Below are 16,019 nucleotides of genomic sequence, written 5' to 3'. Positions count from 1 at the left end.
CCCCCCCCCCCCCCCCCCCCCCCCCTGCCGTCTACACAACTTCCCATGACTGGTGATCGAACTGCTCAAAACTGCCTCAGGTAGTTGCCGCCTACACAACTTCCCAGTCTCTCGGTTTGCAGAACTGGGCTTGGGAGCTTAGGCGCCCAGTGGTTGGCTCAGGTTGCCAGGCTGACACCAGTGCCTAGGCGCTAGTCTCCTGCATACTCGTTTGCTCCAATTCTCTTTCACATGCTCCAATTCTCTTTCACTTTGCTCTACTTTCAAAACCTGTTGTACCTGCAAGAAAAACGTGAAAATATATTTTGTTAAAGTACAATTTTATCCATAAAAATGTGTAAAATATAAAGGAATTTAAGCATTCTTTTCTACGCATCATATAGTCTATGTATAGATTTGAACTTGGAATTGTGGTTGGTTTTCATAGTTGTAAAAGTTGTTGGCTAGCTCTTTGGGCTTGGGCAATTATTTGACTTGAGCTAGCTTGACGAGTTTCTTGGTCTGGTGAATTCTTCATTGAGTTTAGTGGATATTTTCTTATTCTTAACTGATGAGTGTGTCTCAATCCTGGAGGGTGAGTACCTTGAACTCAAGTTGACTAGCGATTGCGAGCGCTCTCTTCTGGGAATCTCGTTGGCGAATGCGCTTTGAACCAGCTTGGCTTGTTTTTCTTAAACTCTTCTTGGCAAGCTCGTTCCTGGCCTCTATTATATCCTTTACTTGAGCGATTATACCCTTTTGGTATACAGTTTCCACTTCTTATAAAATTGTACAAGAGTTCCTTATACGAAGATAGAACAAAAGCAACGCCCTCATTTATTGCTTAGCTCACTTTTGAATTCTAGATAACCATTAGTTTTCTCATTACTCTTAGTTTACCTCATTTAATAATTAGTAATGCAACTTATTAGGTGCATTCTCTTATTAATGATTATAGCCTGAATCAGCTAAGTGAAACTCCAAATGATGTTGGTCCGTATAAGGAAATGAAGATATCAAATGAGACGAACAAATGCTTGAAGGAAATTTTTTTCAAAATTTGAAGCTAGATTAATGGTCAATTTGAAATTTTCTAACATATTTTGATTTAGTGGTGCTTTTACTAATCATGATTCTCAAAACTGCCTCAGGCAGTTGCCGTCTACACAACTTCCCAGTCTCTCGGTTTGCAGAACTGGGCTTGGGAGCTTAGGCCCCCAGTGGTTGGCTCAGGTTGCCAGGCTGACACTAGTGCCTCGGCGCTAGTCTCTTGCATACTCCTTTGCTCCAATTCTCTTTCACTTTGCTCTACTTTCAAAACCTGTTGTACCTGCAAGAAAAACGTGAAAATATCTTTTTTTAAAGTACAATTTTATCCACAAAAATGTGTAAAATATAAAGGAATTTAAGCATTCTTTTCTACGCATCATATAGTCTATGTATAGATTTGAACTTGGAATTGTGGTTGGTTTTCATAGTTGTAAAAGTTGTTGGCTAGCTCTTTGGGCTTGGGCAATTATTTGACTTGAGCTAGCTTGACGAGTTTCTTGGTCTGGTGAATTCTTCATTGAGTTTAGTGGATATTTTCTTATTCTTAACTGATGAGTGTGTCTCAATCCTGGAGGGTGAGTACCTTGAACTCAAGTTGACTAGCGATTGCGAGCGCTCTCTTCTGGGAATCTCGTTGGCGAATGCGCTTTGAACCAGCTTGGCTTGTTTTTCTTAAACTCTTCTTGGCAAGCTCGTTCCTGGCCTCTATTATATCCTTTACTTGAGCGATTATACCCTTTTGGTATACAGTTTCCACTTCTTATAAAATTGTACAAGAGTTCCTTATACGAAGATAGAACAAAAGCAACGCCCTCATTTATTGCTTAGCTCACTTTTGAATTCTAGATAACCATTAGTTTTCTCATTACTCTTAGTTTACCTCATTTAATAATTAGTAATGCAACTTATTAGGTGCATTCTCTTATTAATGATTATAGCCTGAATCAGCTAAGTGAAACTCCAAATGATGTTGGTCCATATAAGGAAATGAAGATATCAAATGAGACGAACAAATGCTTGAAGGAAATTTTTTTCAAATTTTGAAGCTAGATTAATGGTCAATTTGAAATTTTCTAACATATTTTGATTTAGTGGTGCTTTTACTAATCATGATTCCATAACTTTTAATGACACTGGATAAAAATTTTAGTGAACATTTATGGAGCTCATTCCTCATGGCGATAAAAGTTAAGTTCTAAATTATTGGCTCAATCATATTTCTCCTCTTTGCGAAGAAAATTTGACTACATATTCTTTTATCAATTTACTTGAGAAGAACTGGATCACTCCTCATTCGGGAGAAGATTTATTAATTGTGTATATTAATCATCATGTTATGTATAGGAAGACTTAGAGTATACTCTATTGGAGACTAAGTTATGACATATTGATAGAGATACTATGGATGATATTGAGATATTTGACATTACTAATTTCTCTCTTGAAGAGCCTTTTTTTCTTGGTAAAGGTGAATGTTTCATTAAAGCTGGCACTAGTCCTTGTGCTAATGATGACCATAGCATAGAGCATGTTTACTGACTAGACCTCACTAAAAATGAGGTCAACAATGATGACCATAGCATAGAGCATGTTTACTTTAATAAATGATGCTCAGGCAGGATGACAATGATAATTAACATTTTTTTAGATTTTTTTGATATTTTGAAGTTAATAATTTTGATATGGACAAAACATATGACAACTAATATGTATTATTAATTACTCAACCAAAAAGTTCGTTTTTTTAATTTTTAAATTTGTTTTTCTTTTATCAATATAATATTTTCTTGATAATATTATACTTCATTCAGTGTTATCTTTAGTAGAGAATGGTAAAATTAGGTAAAAACGTCTCCATGGAGGATCATGCCCTATTTTTTATAGTTATGTTATATTGCCATGTTTGTGTCGTGTAGTGTACATATGAGTGTGCTCATGTTTCATAGAGATTTAGACATCTATTTGTAAGCCATGTTTAACGGAAAAATGTACAAGTTTTTTGAAATGATTTGAAAATGTACATCACTGCACCAAATTTATTTCCTTTCTTGATAGAAATAATTTAGTTAGGCTAGGAGTGCATGTTCCTTTCATTGAAGTTTGAATGATGAGTATGACATGGTACTATCATATAAATCATGTGCATGATTTCATAGTCGACTTCATCATCTCTACACTTTACTATTTTGAATGCAGAGTTTACATCTAAATCTGGAGAGAAGACTTGGAAACCAACCTTCCTTCCAAAACATGACTTCTAGTTTTAGTTCTGCTAAATCAACTCTTTCAAATGAAAGCTCAGCTCCCATGGTAATTCATACTTAATATTTTGCAAAAATTCTTCCAGATCCAACATTATTTTTTTCCTTCTTTCCAAATGTTGTTATTCTGATATTTCATATAAAGAGAAGGCTGGCTTCTTTTATGTCCTCGACAATTCCCTTGACAATGTTATTTCTTTTGTATTAATGGGTAGGGTTAGGTCTCTTCTTCATGTATGACAAATTATGAAATATTTATGTTGAGATTTGTATCTAGTTTAGGGCTCTTTTTGTAAATAGGAAAGATAGAATAAGTCTAGGGATTTATTTGTAAAGAAAGTTGTAAGACTCTATATAAGCCGAAGTTATTAATAAATAGAAAAAAAATTTCAGAGCAAATTTATTTCTTTATGGTATTAGAGCCCTAAACCTAGACGTCTTCTACAGTGTTGCTCGATCCAATGAGACAGGATCGCAACGTGAACCCTTGGGATATAGTCATGATTAGAGCTAATAGAGGATGCTTCAGCTTCAAGTGTAGGGAGGGGGGAGCAACTTTGGTGGTCTTCGTACGTAGCAGTCACGTAGCTAGCTTCTCAACGGGCTCTAGCCCCAACTAGATCGCAGGTGAGACGACGTGGAATCGTGGCACAGGGAGGTAGGCCTGGTGTGGTCTTGTGTGTGACTTGGGAGTGAGGAAGGAAATAGAGCATGACCTTTATTTCTGGAGTTGCACTCGATAACAGGGAGCGAAGGATCGAAGCAGTTGCGATTTTGTGTAGGACGGAGGGGTTGCAACTTTGTGCAGGTTGCAGCAAAGCGGATCACATGAATTTGCAAGAAGTCATGTGTGATCTAGAGTTGGATCCTTGTGATTGAGGATGTTAGGCGACAGAGATAATGCGGTAGATAAATGATTGGAATTTTTTGGGAAGATTGATCTTAAAGTTCTGAAGGTCTTGGTTAGGCTCATACATGGAGCTAAGATCTTGGCAGGAGTCACCACCTCAACACGTGCTCCGACGTAGGTGAAGATAGATCTCTCTTATGGATCTTAAGCTCAATGAACCCACCAAACATCTGAGTTGGTTGCGTCGGATCGACACTGCTCTATTATGGAAGTGACTAATGGGATACGTGACGGGCATCGAGCCAAAGAGTGATAGTACCGAGGGGGTGAGTAGAGGATCACACACACATTGCTTTACACCTGACTCCTCAACTCAATGGTTTCATTGATTGTCTCATCCGTAGATGAAATTCTAATGGTGAGAGACATTTGAGCAAAGCTAAAGAGAATTTATACTTGGGTTGAGAACTACGTGAGGTTGTCCCTGATTCAGCATGAGATAGAGGCAGTGATACAAGGTGATATATTGATTCAGAAGTACTTCATAGATTTAGAGTGACTGTGGACACAACTTGATCACTTTTCACCGATGTCGAGTTGTGATGATCAAAGGTGTAAGAAGGGAGAGATTTTTGCACAGATGAGGACTATAAAATTTCTAGCTCATTTGAATATGATGTTTGATCCGAGGAGATTAGTCCTCCAAGCCCAAGCGATGATCCCTTCACTAGATAAGGCCATAGTGTGATGATATAGCAAGAGTTGTATGAGGCTACACTCTAAGTCGAGTGAACTTCTAGGTACACGATCATATTTGACTGTCTTAAACTCAGGTATGACAGGTGTCCAGGAGGAGATTTGCAATTGCTACAACGGTGGTGAAGTAGGCCAGAGAGATAGAGAGAGCAGAAGGGAGAGATCAAGAGCAATAGAGGAGAGAGAGAGAGAGAGAGAAAGAGAGTGAGAGGTGTGGATAGTTTGGTGGCCGTGACAATAGTCATGGTGGTTGAAAAGAGGGAAGAGGAAGCTATCAAGTAAATCTGATGGTAGCAGAGGACGAGGGATAGACAGGTGTGGTCTTTATCGATAAAAATAATGAGATTCTAGAGAAGTTGAGGTGAAAACAAAAATCAGAAAGAAGCGGGTGATGGGGCCAAGAAGTCATCCACCTCGTCATCATCAAGAAGTAACAACGATACTTATGCTCAATCTGATAAAGGTACTTGTGATACATATGCTCTTGCTGCTATTTCCACCATAAGATCTTCATAATGGATAGTAGTTTCTGGTGCATCTCGACTTGTGGGAGGTACTACTAGAGAGTTTTTTTCCTATACTCACCTAGAAGTTTTAGAGAGCATCCAGACTGTTGATGGTACAACACAATTTGTAGTTGATAAGGGTATAGTGAGGTGTGTCGATTCTATAAGTTTGCCTAATGTTTTGCATGCTCATTCCTTTTTAGTGAGCTTTATCCATTACTGTCATTATTTTCCAACTAAAATGTGTTGTTTTATTTAATATTCCTATGGTGATCTTTCAAGAGAAAGAGACGAGCCGGATACTTAGGACTGAAATGTGGCTTAGTGGACTTTGGTACTTGGATAGAAAGGGGATGTTCTTAGCTTTAACATCTATGGTGGAGAGTACTGGAGTTGAAAGATCTAGGAGGAGTTTGGAGGATGTGTTGCCGCTAATCACAAATGCATGAAACACTCTTGTTTTAGTTTACCGAGTCATTTATTTCAGCCGTTGTATGAAAAGACAAAAAAAAAACTTGTATGTGATGCTTTTGAGTTTGGCAAGCTTAGTAGGAGCTCTTATATCAGTTATGGGAATATGAGCTCTTTTATTTTTGATTTGATACATTATGATGTTTGGGAACCTTCTTTTACGAGTTCAATGAATGATTATAAATATTCTATGATTTTTATTGATTATTTTTCTCATGTTTCTTGGTTATATTTGATAAAAAATAAGGGTGATGTGTTTGCTTGCTTTAAAGATTTTCATAAGGCAACTCTGAAGGTATTGATGTTTGATAATGTGACAGTATACCAACAAGGAATTTGGAGAATACTTGTCAACCTAAGGGATACAACATTAAACTGCATGTTCATACACTCCGACACAAAATAGAGTAGTAGAAAGGAAGAATAGACACCTTCTAGAGGTAACTCTAAGTATGATGATCACAATGAATGCCCCAAAGCAATTATGGGGCAAGCTATTTTAATAACTGCTTAATTGATCAACAGGGTTTCCTTAAGAGTATTGGATTGAAAGTCTCATTGTTAGATGTTGAAAGGAGATAATAGTAAGATCCTCCCATTAAAGGTATTTGGTTGTGTATGTTTTGTAAATAACAGCAAACCATTAGTAGGAAAGCTGGATCCTAGAGCTTTGAAGCGTGTTTTCGTTGATTATTCGACTATCAAGAAGGAGTTGTTGGATTCAAATAGAGAAGAGACTGTTTGTAAGCATGAATGTGTCCTCTAGAGTACTTGAACCGTACTGCACCCTGGAGATAACCTCACCCTTTCGTGATATGCCAAATACTGGAGGTATGAGGCGAGAGGGGATAGTAGTGATGATGAAAGATTGGTACATGTGGGAACAATGCCTTGTTCCATTGTGTGGGAAAGATCAGTTGAGAAAGAGCAGAAAAAGGAGGAGAATGGGCCAAAGGTGGTGAGATTCAAACTCAAGGGGAGCTAAGAGTGTATACAAGGAGGAGAAAGATTGAGGGAGCGTACCAGCCATGCCACTCGTGCCATCAAGTCCTTTGTCCTGGTCTATCTCGACTACTGAGACACCTACACCATCCACCAATGAATCTGATTACTAGGCGATATGATTCTTCTCCCTTCTCCTCCCACCCCATGATTTTAATTAGGATCTCTCACAGCAATGCATGCCATTCTCCTGATCATTATTCTCTTTATTGTTTTATTTTCTCACATGACATTGCTCAGTTTGTCTCATACTCAAACATATCACCTGTACACAAAGCATTAAATATATCTTTGTTGGCAGGTAGCTTAGGAGGATTCAAAGTGGAAGGCTACCATGCTAGAGTTCCTTGTTGCTCTCTATAAGAATAGGACGTAGGAGCTCACGTAATATTATTAAGAAAATGCAGTCGTATTTAAAGAGTCTTCATATTGAAGGAAAAATTGATCTACAAAGCACGATTGATGGAGAAAGGGAATAATCAGACGTATGAAATTGTTATGATGAGACATTTGCACCAGTGGCAAAGACGAGCACTGTCATAATACACATCTCCGACCGTGAATTATGGATGAAGGTTACACCAACTGGATGTGAAGAATGTGTTTCTTCATGGAGATCCGCTAAATGAGATGTACATGGAGATACAACCAGGCTTCAGCACAAACCAAACAGTGGGAAAGGTATGTAGACTAGGAAGTCACTATAAGATTTGAAATAGTCTCCTCGAGCTTGGTTTGAAAGGTTCAGGAGAGCAATTGTTGATATGGGCTATCAACAGATCAATGTCGACTACAAAGTATTTTTTGTACTACATGGTGGTCACATTATTATACTTTCCATACATGTGGATGATATGATTGTCATTGGTGATGATGAGGGAGAGATTGCTCGGTTAAAGACAATATTAGGCAAAAAGTTTGAGATGGACCTGGGACAACTTTGATATCTCCTTGGGATTAAGGTGCACCGTGGAGTGGAGGGGATTGTTCTATCTCAGAGGAAGTATGTACTAGACTTACTTACAGAGACAAACTTGTTGGGATGCAAGCCTGCACTTTCACTAATTGATCAGAAGAGAAAATCAAGCACAAAGGTAGGAGAGTCAGTTGATTGTGAGAGATGCCAAAGATTATTAGGCCATCTCATTTATTAGAGTCACGCTCGTCCTGACATATCTTTTGCTATAAGCATGGTGAGTTGTTACGTGCATAATCTGAGGAAGGGTCATATAGATGCAGTGTATTGGATTCTGAGGTAAGTGAAGAGTGCACCAGGGAAGGGATTGATTTTCAGGAAGAATAGACATGTAGGCATTGAGGGCAATTGTGACTCTGATTGGGAGAGTTGTGCTGATTATGGGAGGTTCCCATTAGGATACTGCATGTTCGTAGGGAGCAGCTTGGTCTCTTGGAAGAGCAAAAAGCAGTCTGTAGTAGCGAGGTCAATAGTACAGGCAAAGTACAGAGCTATGACCTTAAGAGCTGCTGAGATGATTGTGGTTGAGAACCTTGTTGGTAGAACTCAAGGTGGACTAAGAAGCTTAAATAAAGTTGTGATATGACAACAAGCCATCAATCAACATTGTCAACAATCTGGTGTAACACAATATAACCAAACATGTGGATATTGATAGGTTCTTCATAAAAAAAAACTGAATAACAAACTACTTGAGCTAAGTCATGTAGCCACTGGAGAGCAAGTGGTTGATTGCCTCACCAAAGGACTTAGCTCATTAGATTTGTGAGGTTATGTGACAAGGTGGGCTTATTGGGTTGAGATTTGTATCTAGTTTAGGGTCCTAATTGTAAATAGGAAAGATAGAAGAAGTCTAGGGATTTATTTGTAAAGAATGTTGTAAGGCTCTATATAAGCCCAAGTCATTAATGAACAGAAAAAACTCAAAATGTTTTTTAGAGCAAATTTATTTCTTTAATTTCTTTATGAATGAAAATATGAAATATGATATCAGGGAGCATAAACTAGAGGATGATTGAAGTTGCATCTGATAAAACAGTAGTTAAACTTATTTTCAACACTAACAATTAGCCCATAAATTATTGTCAAGCACTCAAATTTCCACGGCAGCCTAATTTTTACCCATCTGACTCTAACTTTTATGTCCTTAACTGATTGATGATCATTATTCAGTAAATGCAACTTGGTAGCTCATGTCATGATTGATCACTATATTTCAGGATTTGTGAATTTGTAGTTTATTTTGCAGACTGCTACAGAGCTTGTGAATGAGATTACAACACTTGAGCTGGAAATTGTTCATTTGGAGCAGCATCTCCTGTCACTATATCGGACGGCTTTTGATTATTATAAGAACGATGACTTGAATATCTCCAGTGACGACTCTAGGCATACTTCAGGTGGAATGCTTACACGAAAGCGCACAAAGCAAACGGTAAATCATGGAAAAATTGGGCTTAAATCAGATCGTTCTATTGGAGAAACCAATTATAGTTTCAAGAGCACTGAACAGGACATAGCCATGAAACCATGGCTTAATGAAATTTATTGTGCCCACAATCTTAAATGCGATTCAAATAATATTGCCGGTCATTTTCTAAGTCATAATCCACAGAAGGTATGATTCCTTGTCCTACAAGAGTACTAAAAGTAAATATATCTTTTGAAATTGTGCCGAAATAAAACTAATTATGTAGTACGATAGATATCGTATAGGACGGTATTAGATCAAGTTTATATAACTAATTGATCTTTCGATCGTAACAATATTACTTAAATTTAACTTAAATTTATTTTGGATTAGAATCTCATTGTATTTATGATCCATGATCTTGGTATACAATCAATTATGGTTAGTTTTTATTGTTTCTTATATTGATGTTATTCATGCTCAACTCTCCCTTTGTGTGTGCGTGTGATTCCCATCTTGGCAAAATTATCGCATTAAAATATAATAATAAGAGTCATGAAAATTAAAGTAGGTCCTTTTTTGGATCTTGAAATTGTGGCTTTGAAATCTCATGGGCTAGCTCGAATTGCTCAAACCAAAAGCTAGTTTTAATTTCTCATACCATGGGCCATCATAAACTAATATAACTATGGGCTTTCTTATATGATCTTATCACATAAAATGTTCATCTAATTTTGTACCTAAATTATTATTAATATATTTTGCACAAAATTTATTTAAAAATTTTTAGTTCATACTAAATCAAGTGATCATCAACTTCTTGAGCTATTGAATCAGCATGTTACGTCTTCTTGGTAACTTCTATATAACTTTTATAGTATAATTAACGGTAAAATGCTTGGTTACTGATATGCTCAGTTAATTCATTAGAGTTACTTGTCAGCATCGATTATAATCACGAAACTGATTTCATTTAATTTTGTACATGTTCTAATTTAATTTAAGGGCATTTACATACATAGCACCAAATTATTACGTTGTTAGTTAGTGTCGCATGTGAAGTCCTGATAAAGACAACCATGTTTCTCTTTTCTTTTTGATGTTGGGGTTTGTAAGGTACATCTGGATAGCCTTTTTTGGTGATATTAATATGTAACAAACTCGAGCTTTGTACTAATTGAGCTACAGGCAACCAAGAACCTTTGTTATATAAGGTTTGTTGTCATCTTGTTGTGACAAGTTCGGGTGAGATTGGTGTACTTAAGTCATTGAGACATTGGGCCCACACAAAATTGTAATTGAATATTGCTTTTGTCATTTTAAACTTGTGTTATGACTAATAAATTGTCGTTTGAATCATTAAGAGAAGATTACCTATAGGATTTTAGGGACATCCCAACGATTACTTTCCCAATGCGGACTTCAGCCTTCTCTACTGACATCACGTCAACCACATAACTACAGAAGATAATTTTTCTGGTGCCTACAGAGAATCACAGAGAAGTGTGACTTCTTCTGATGAGCAAGCAGTCTGACAGATTTCACTGCGAACAGTGGTCGAGAATAGATGGTATCCTTGGAGGACGGCGTAGCTTGTGTCATGTGTCATATATATTTTAAAACTCATATTATCACATTTTAAAATGTAATTTTAATAACTTTTTTCTTATTTTTTAGCAATCTTGATATTCATTGTTAAGTGGGGTTTATATTTTATGTTTTTTTACTATTCTAAGTAATTTCTTATTTCTCAAATATCAAATATATTATTATGACAGTTCTATCGCAAACAACATTATTACACATGATCAGAATAGACATTTGTCCAAAATCAACTGTAATTGAATTATTTTCTATCAAGACAAACCAAATAACAAATTTGAATTATCTGCTACTTTACAACTTATTCGTGACAGCTGCTTATCAGAAGCTTATAATCAAACTGCGATCGACCCAAACACTTAATCACCTTTGAGAAAAATTCATTCTAAATATACTCGTTAAAATATGCGTGGCTGAATTGCCACCTCAGACCGAACATGCTATGGACCAGAAATAATTTTGTCGTTACATATGAATTATAAGCACTAACAATTAATTATTAGTGACAGGTGGCAAGCACGAAACCTAAATAGTGGGTTAAGTGGTACTATAATAAATGCCACCATTAATGTCCAGCACCGTCTTGCTATTTTTCCAACCAATTGAGAGGAGGAAAATGTCGTTTAATTTATACATTCGTTCGAAATTCTTTTAAAATTTATTTTTAAATAATGTTTGTGGGTTTAAATAAAAGATGAAATAAATTTTCCATAAGAGAACAAATTAAAATGTCACATAATTAAAATTGAAATTGTGAATTTATAACTCTAAGGTGTTGTATGAGATGTAAGTTATTAAAATTTAGTAAATCCCATAAAGTAGGATTTAAAAATTTTGAAAGGGTCAAACTGAAAATCTGTGCAATTTCGGCAAATATTTAGGAAAGTGTTGAAATAAAATCTCGTATCACAAAAAATTGAATTCACCAATTCGTAAAATTTAAAATATATGGATATACATTTGAAATTGGAAGAATCGGAAATTACAGCGTCCCGAAATTGTAACATCAAACCGGTCCGACATGATTTAACTTAAATAGGGAACTCAGAAGACTACATCCTGTGGTCCAGGTATGATTCTTCTTTCAGATACATGATACATAAAGAACTAGCAATGCAATAAGTCCATTTCTCATGCTGCCTCTATCTAAAGAGATTGTACAGATGGGACATATATATTGTCCCATATGGAAAATCAAATTTGTAGTAATTCTTATCACTATTTTTCTATTATTTTACATGTGAGTAGTGAGATCTGTACATGATGTAAGCAAGGAGTCATTAACGGCTTTTGATAAATAATGAAAATATGTATATAATTCAATTAATGTCAGCTTTTTTGGTTTGTTTATTAGTTATATGCTTTGCATTAGTTATTAGTTGAGGAACAAACCAAAAGGTCAATGGTGCCTTCCATCATGTGACATCTAATATTAATAGAAAAAATATCTTTGGGAGTAAAGGCTGATGTGACAAACATAAAAGAAAAACCTATAGAGAAAGAAATATCATGAATTATATAGTTATGCTTGAATAAAATCTATGTTTTTAAGGGATGAGAGAGGATTTGACTCTTACCAAAAGGTCAATGGTGCCTTCCATCATGTGACATTTAATAAAAATAGAAAAAGTATCTTTGGGAGTAAAGGCTGATGTGAAATAAAAATAAAAGAAAAGCATGTAGAGAAAGAAACATCATGAATTATATAATTATGCTTGAATAAAATTTATGTTTTTAAGGGATGAGAGAGGATTTGACTCAATTTGGCACAACCCACAAAATAGTGTAAAAATAATAGTACTTCTAATTTTCAAAAGTCAAGCATACATATCCTCAGTTAGAGAAGCTCAAACAAAATTCTCACAATAGGTTTACCTCACAATATGAGCTTGCATGCATGCTAAAATTTTAAGCCTAGAAGGGTGCATGGTATGGAAGTTGCCAATCAACCGAGCATACATATCCTCAGTTAGAGAAGCTCAAACAAATTTCTCACAATAGGTTTACCTCAATATGAGCTTGCATGTATGCTAACATTTTAAGTTGAGAAGGATGCATGGTATGGAAGTTGGCAATCAACCAAAGGTTTTTGTAAGGCATGTAAGACTTTAGGTTGAGCCTCAAATAAGATGGTTAAGAAATAAATTAGTATAAAATTAGTGAATTGTTAGCCTTTACCCATATGCATAATACTTGCTGCTAAAAAAGTTTTGATCATTAGTTTTTCTAGCTTAATTTTGATCCATATGCTTTTACTATTTAATCATAGTAAATATATTGACTTCTCTATTTTTGTAAGTCTTTAGTAGTCATTCTATAAGAAATTTTCATCACAGACATCATTTGTAGTTGAACCTCAGTTGTAAACTCTACACTCTGTCAATTGTGGCAAACTAGAAGGTTCTTCAAGGGAACATTAACAAATTCATTCACTATTGGAATACTGTGCATCTTTCATTAGTTCTGGTTTGGCTAAGAAAATTAAGTCATCGGCTTTTAAACACAGTTCCACATTAATTAAATTGATTAGTGATATTATCACTTCTTCCATACCCAAGAAGTAAAATGGCTTATCATTTTGCAAATTAAATTTTACTCTTTTTCTCAACATTCAATTGTGGCATAATATTTTACCAACCAATTCATTCCTAAAATCATTTCAAAATCAGTTAAAGGTAGCATGATCAAGTTAGATCCAAAAGTTCTACTAGCTATCACAACCTCAATAGAATATGAAGTACTAGCTAACATATAATCCACTAGAAGGCGACAATGTTGACAACAAGGATAAAATAAATAAGACTCAAATGTTATTTATTGCAAAACCACTCAGAAATAAATAAAGTTGATGCACCAAATCAAAAAGTATTTTAGTTGAGATGTTAAAGTAAAACATTGTGTTAGTATTATTCTTATATTGCCTCAAAATGGTTCACATGTTTCCTTTAATGATGATTTATTCAAAATGTACCATCCACTCCAAACTTACTCTAATTTTTAAACTCTTCTTTGTGTTTTATCACCATGTATAATCATACAAAATTTTATTTATATGGCTTTGCTCCTCACATAGATAACTCCTAAATTTAAACAAAAGTTTCTTAAAATATGTCTTCTCATAGTGATACAATCATGTATCAAGTGTTGAACCCTCTGTTAAAGTAGTTGATGCGGCCTTTGAATAAACTTTTAACTTTTAAATAGATCACTTTTAATGTTTAATGGTCTATTTTTATTACTAGCCTTTTATTTCTACCTCACCATCTACATATCCTACTCTATAAGTATTTACACTTTTCACATTCTCCCCAAAATCTTAGACACATAGAAGAATCAAAGGATATCTCAAATGAATTTTCATTTCTCTAAAAAATTTTAATCTTTTGATTAGCCATACCGATAAGCTATAGAGTGTATCTCGATAAGAAGGTAAAGTCCATTTCATACTAGATAACAATATTTGTCCCTTAATTTAGGCTTATAAAATTTTCTTACATTACTCACCATGCTGAAGATGGGACAAACAAATCTCTAAACACTTGCTCAAACTCCTTCTAAGCAAGCTACTCCTTAGGTATGCTCATAAAGTTATTAGGTTCTGCTCCTCCACTAATGCTCTGCCTCACTTTCCATTATAAATTCTACATGAGAAATTGTTTATCACTCTGGTCTTTCATTTTATTTAAGATTTTCTCAATTCTAAAAATGCAATTCTTAGTAGCTCTAACATCTACTCCATTAAATAGATGTGGCTTCAAACTTTGAAGTAGCTTTTAATATCTATATATTTCTACACTAGTGCTATTGCTGGTGTTGGTACTTAGAATTGCATAAGAGGCTGATACAGGTGTTTTTTGGGATAATAGGGGCTTAGGTTATATTCATTTTCCTTCTTACTAATGCTAAATCCAAAGCATCTAGAATTTATTCTAGAAATACAGTTAATCTTATAACACTTTCTTTCACACCACAAAACAACCTAGTATCCCAATTACCAATATGAAATTGGAGATAAAATTATTCACCTAAGTTCACCTTAAATAGATTTTTATTACAATACTTGAATACTCATTTATCTAATAAAATCAACTAGTCAAATTAAGTAGAAATGATCCAAAATATATCATTTAATATATTTATAAAGCATTTAAACATAGACCAAAATTCTTAGCAAAACTATAACATTCATTAGTTAACTTGCCTAAAAAATTGTCTATCATACAATAGCTTTACAACAAAATATGATCATAAGATTATACAAACTCTACTCAACCACACACCTCCCTTTTTTTTTTTTTTTTTTTTTTTTAAATAGATATTATAATCTAGTGAGCTAAAAAGCTCATCAAGATTAATATAGAATTCATTTAATATAAAATTTTAAATAAGTAGAATAAAAAAATCTAATTTTTTATTATCATTTAAAAAGGAATTTATTTATAATGCCCAAGAAAATGGGAAACGGTTAAAAGTTCAACAAATTTTAAATATACTCAATTTTTTGCATCCCCAGAAAGTCAACCAAATTATTTTTATAAAATTCTATATTTTGTGACAATCAAATTGAGATATAATATTATATTAAAATTACTAATATAAGTGGTTAAAAAAACTAATTTAATTAATTTAATAAATCTTAATCATTAATTAATTTAACGTTAAAAAAACTAATTTAATTAATTGATTTTATCGTTCAGGTTACTGTAGCTATCTAGATTTTCCATATATATATATATATATATATATTATTTATTTATTTATAAAGGAAATCGGTATTTGGCAGAGGCCCAAATACCAATTTCTCATACACTAGGCCTCATGATGAGAGCCTTCGTCATGTGTCTAAATGTTCGAGAACCCAACATCATTGGGGATCGAACTCGTGACCTGAGGGGACTTACAGTGAACATCGCCACCCAACAGGCCACGGCTTCACACACACACACACACACAAAAATTAAAGCCTAAGGGCAATTATATTAAAGAGAAGTGTACAGATAGGTTGTATGAGGGGGTCCAAATAGGCACCCAACCCATACGGTAAAACACACAAAAAAACCCAAAAAAAAGATGGTACATATAAGATCAATTGGGACGACCCAATATATATATATATATATATATATAGCTTCTAAAGGAGGAAATGGTGTGCTAG

At 34.7% G+C, this 16,019-nt stretch overlaps 1 protein-coding gene across 4 annotated transcripts in view; it reads left to right on the top strand.

Annotated features, from left to right (window-relative positions):
• Positions 1-9,566, top strand: part of LOC110023107 — a 13,658-nt gene extending 4,092 nt beyond the window's left edge. For 3 of the 4 annotated variants that reach the window (XM_020722343.1, XM_020722344.1, XM_020722345.1), the window contains 2 exons: positions 3,226-3,339; positions 9,101-9,566. In XM_020722343.1, the coding sequence (XP_020578002.1) occupies positions 3,226-3,339; positions 9,101-9,475 (489 nt within the window). In that variant the 3' untranslated portion in view covers positions 9,476-9,566. The remainder of the gene's footprint in view (positions 1-3,225; positions 3,340-9,100) is intronic. The other variant, XM_020722346.1, reaches the window with a different exon arrangement.
• The last annotated feature ends 6,453 nt before the right edge of the window (positions 9,567-16,019 follow it).

Source organism: Phalaenopsis equestris, unplaced genomic scaffold, assembly GCF_001263595.1.
Source record: "Phalaenopsis equestris unplaced genomic scaffold, ASM126359v1 Scaffold000210, whole genome shotgun sequence".
In the NCBI taxonomy this organism is placed as follows: Eukaryota; Viridiplantae; Streptophyta; class Magnoliopsida; order Asparagales; family Orchidaceae; genus Phalaenopsis; species Phalaenopsis equestris.
This window is presented reverse-complemented; position numbering and strand designations above follow the sequence as displayed.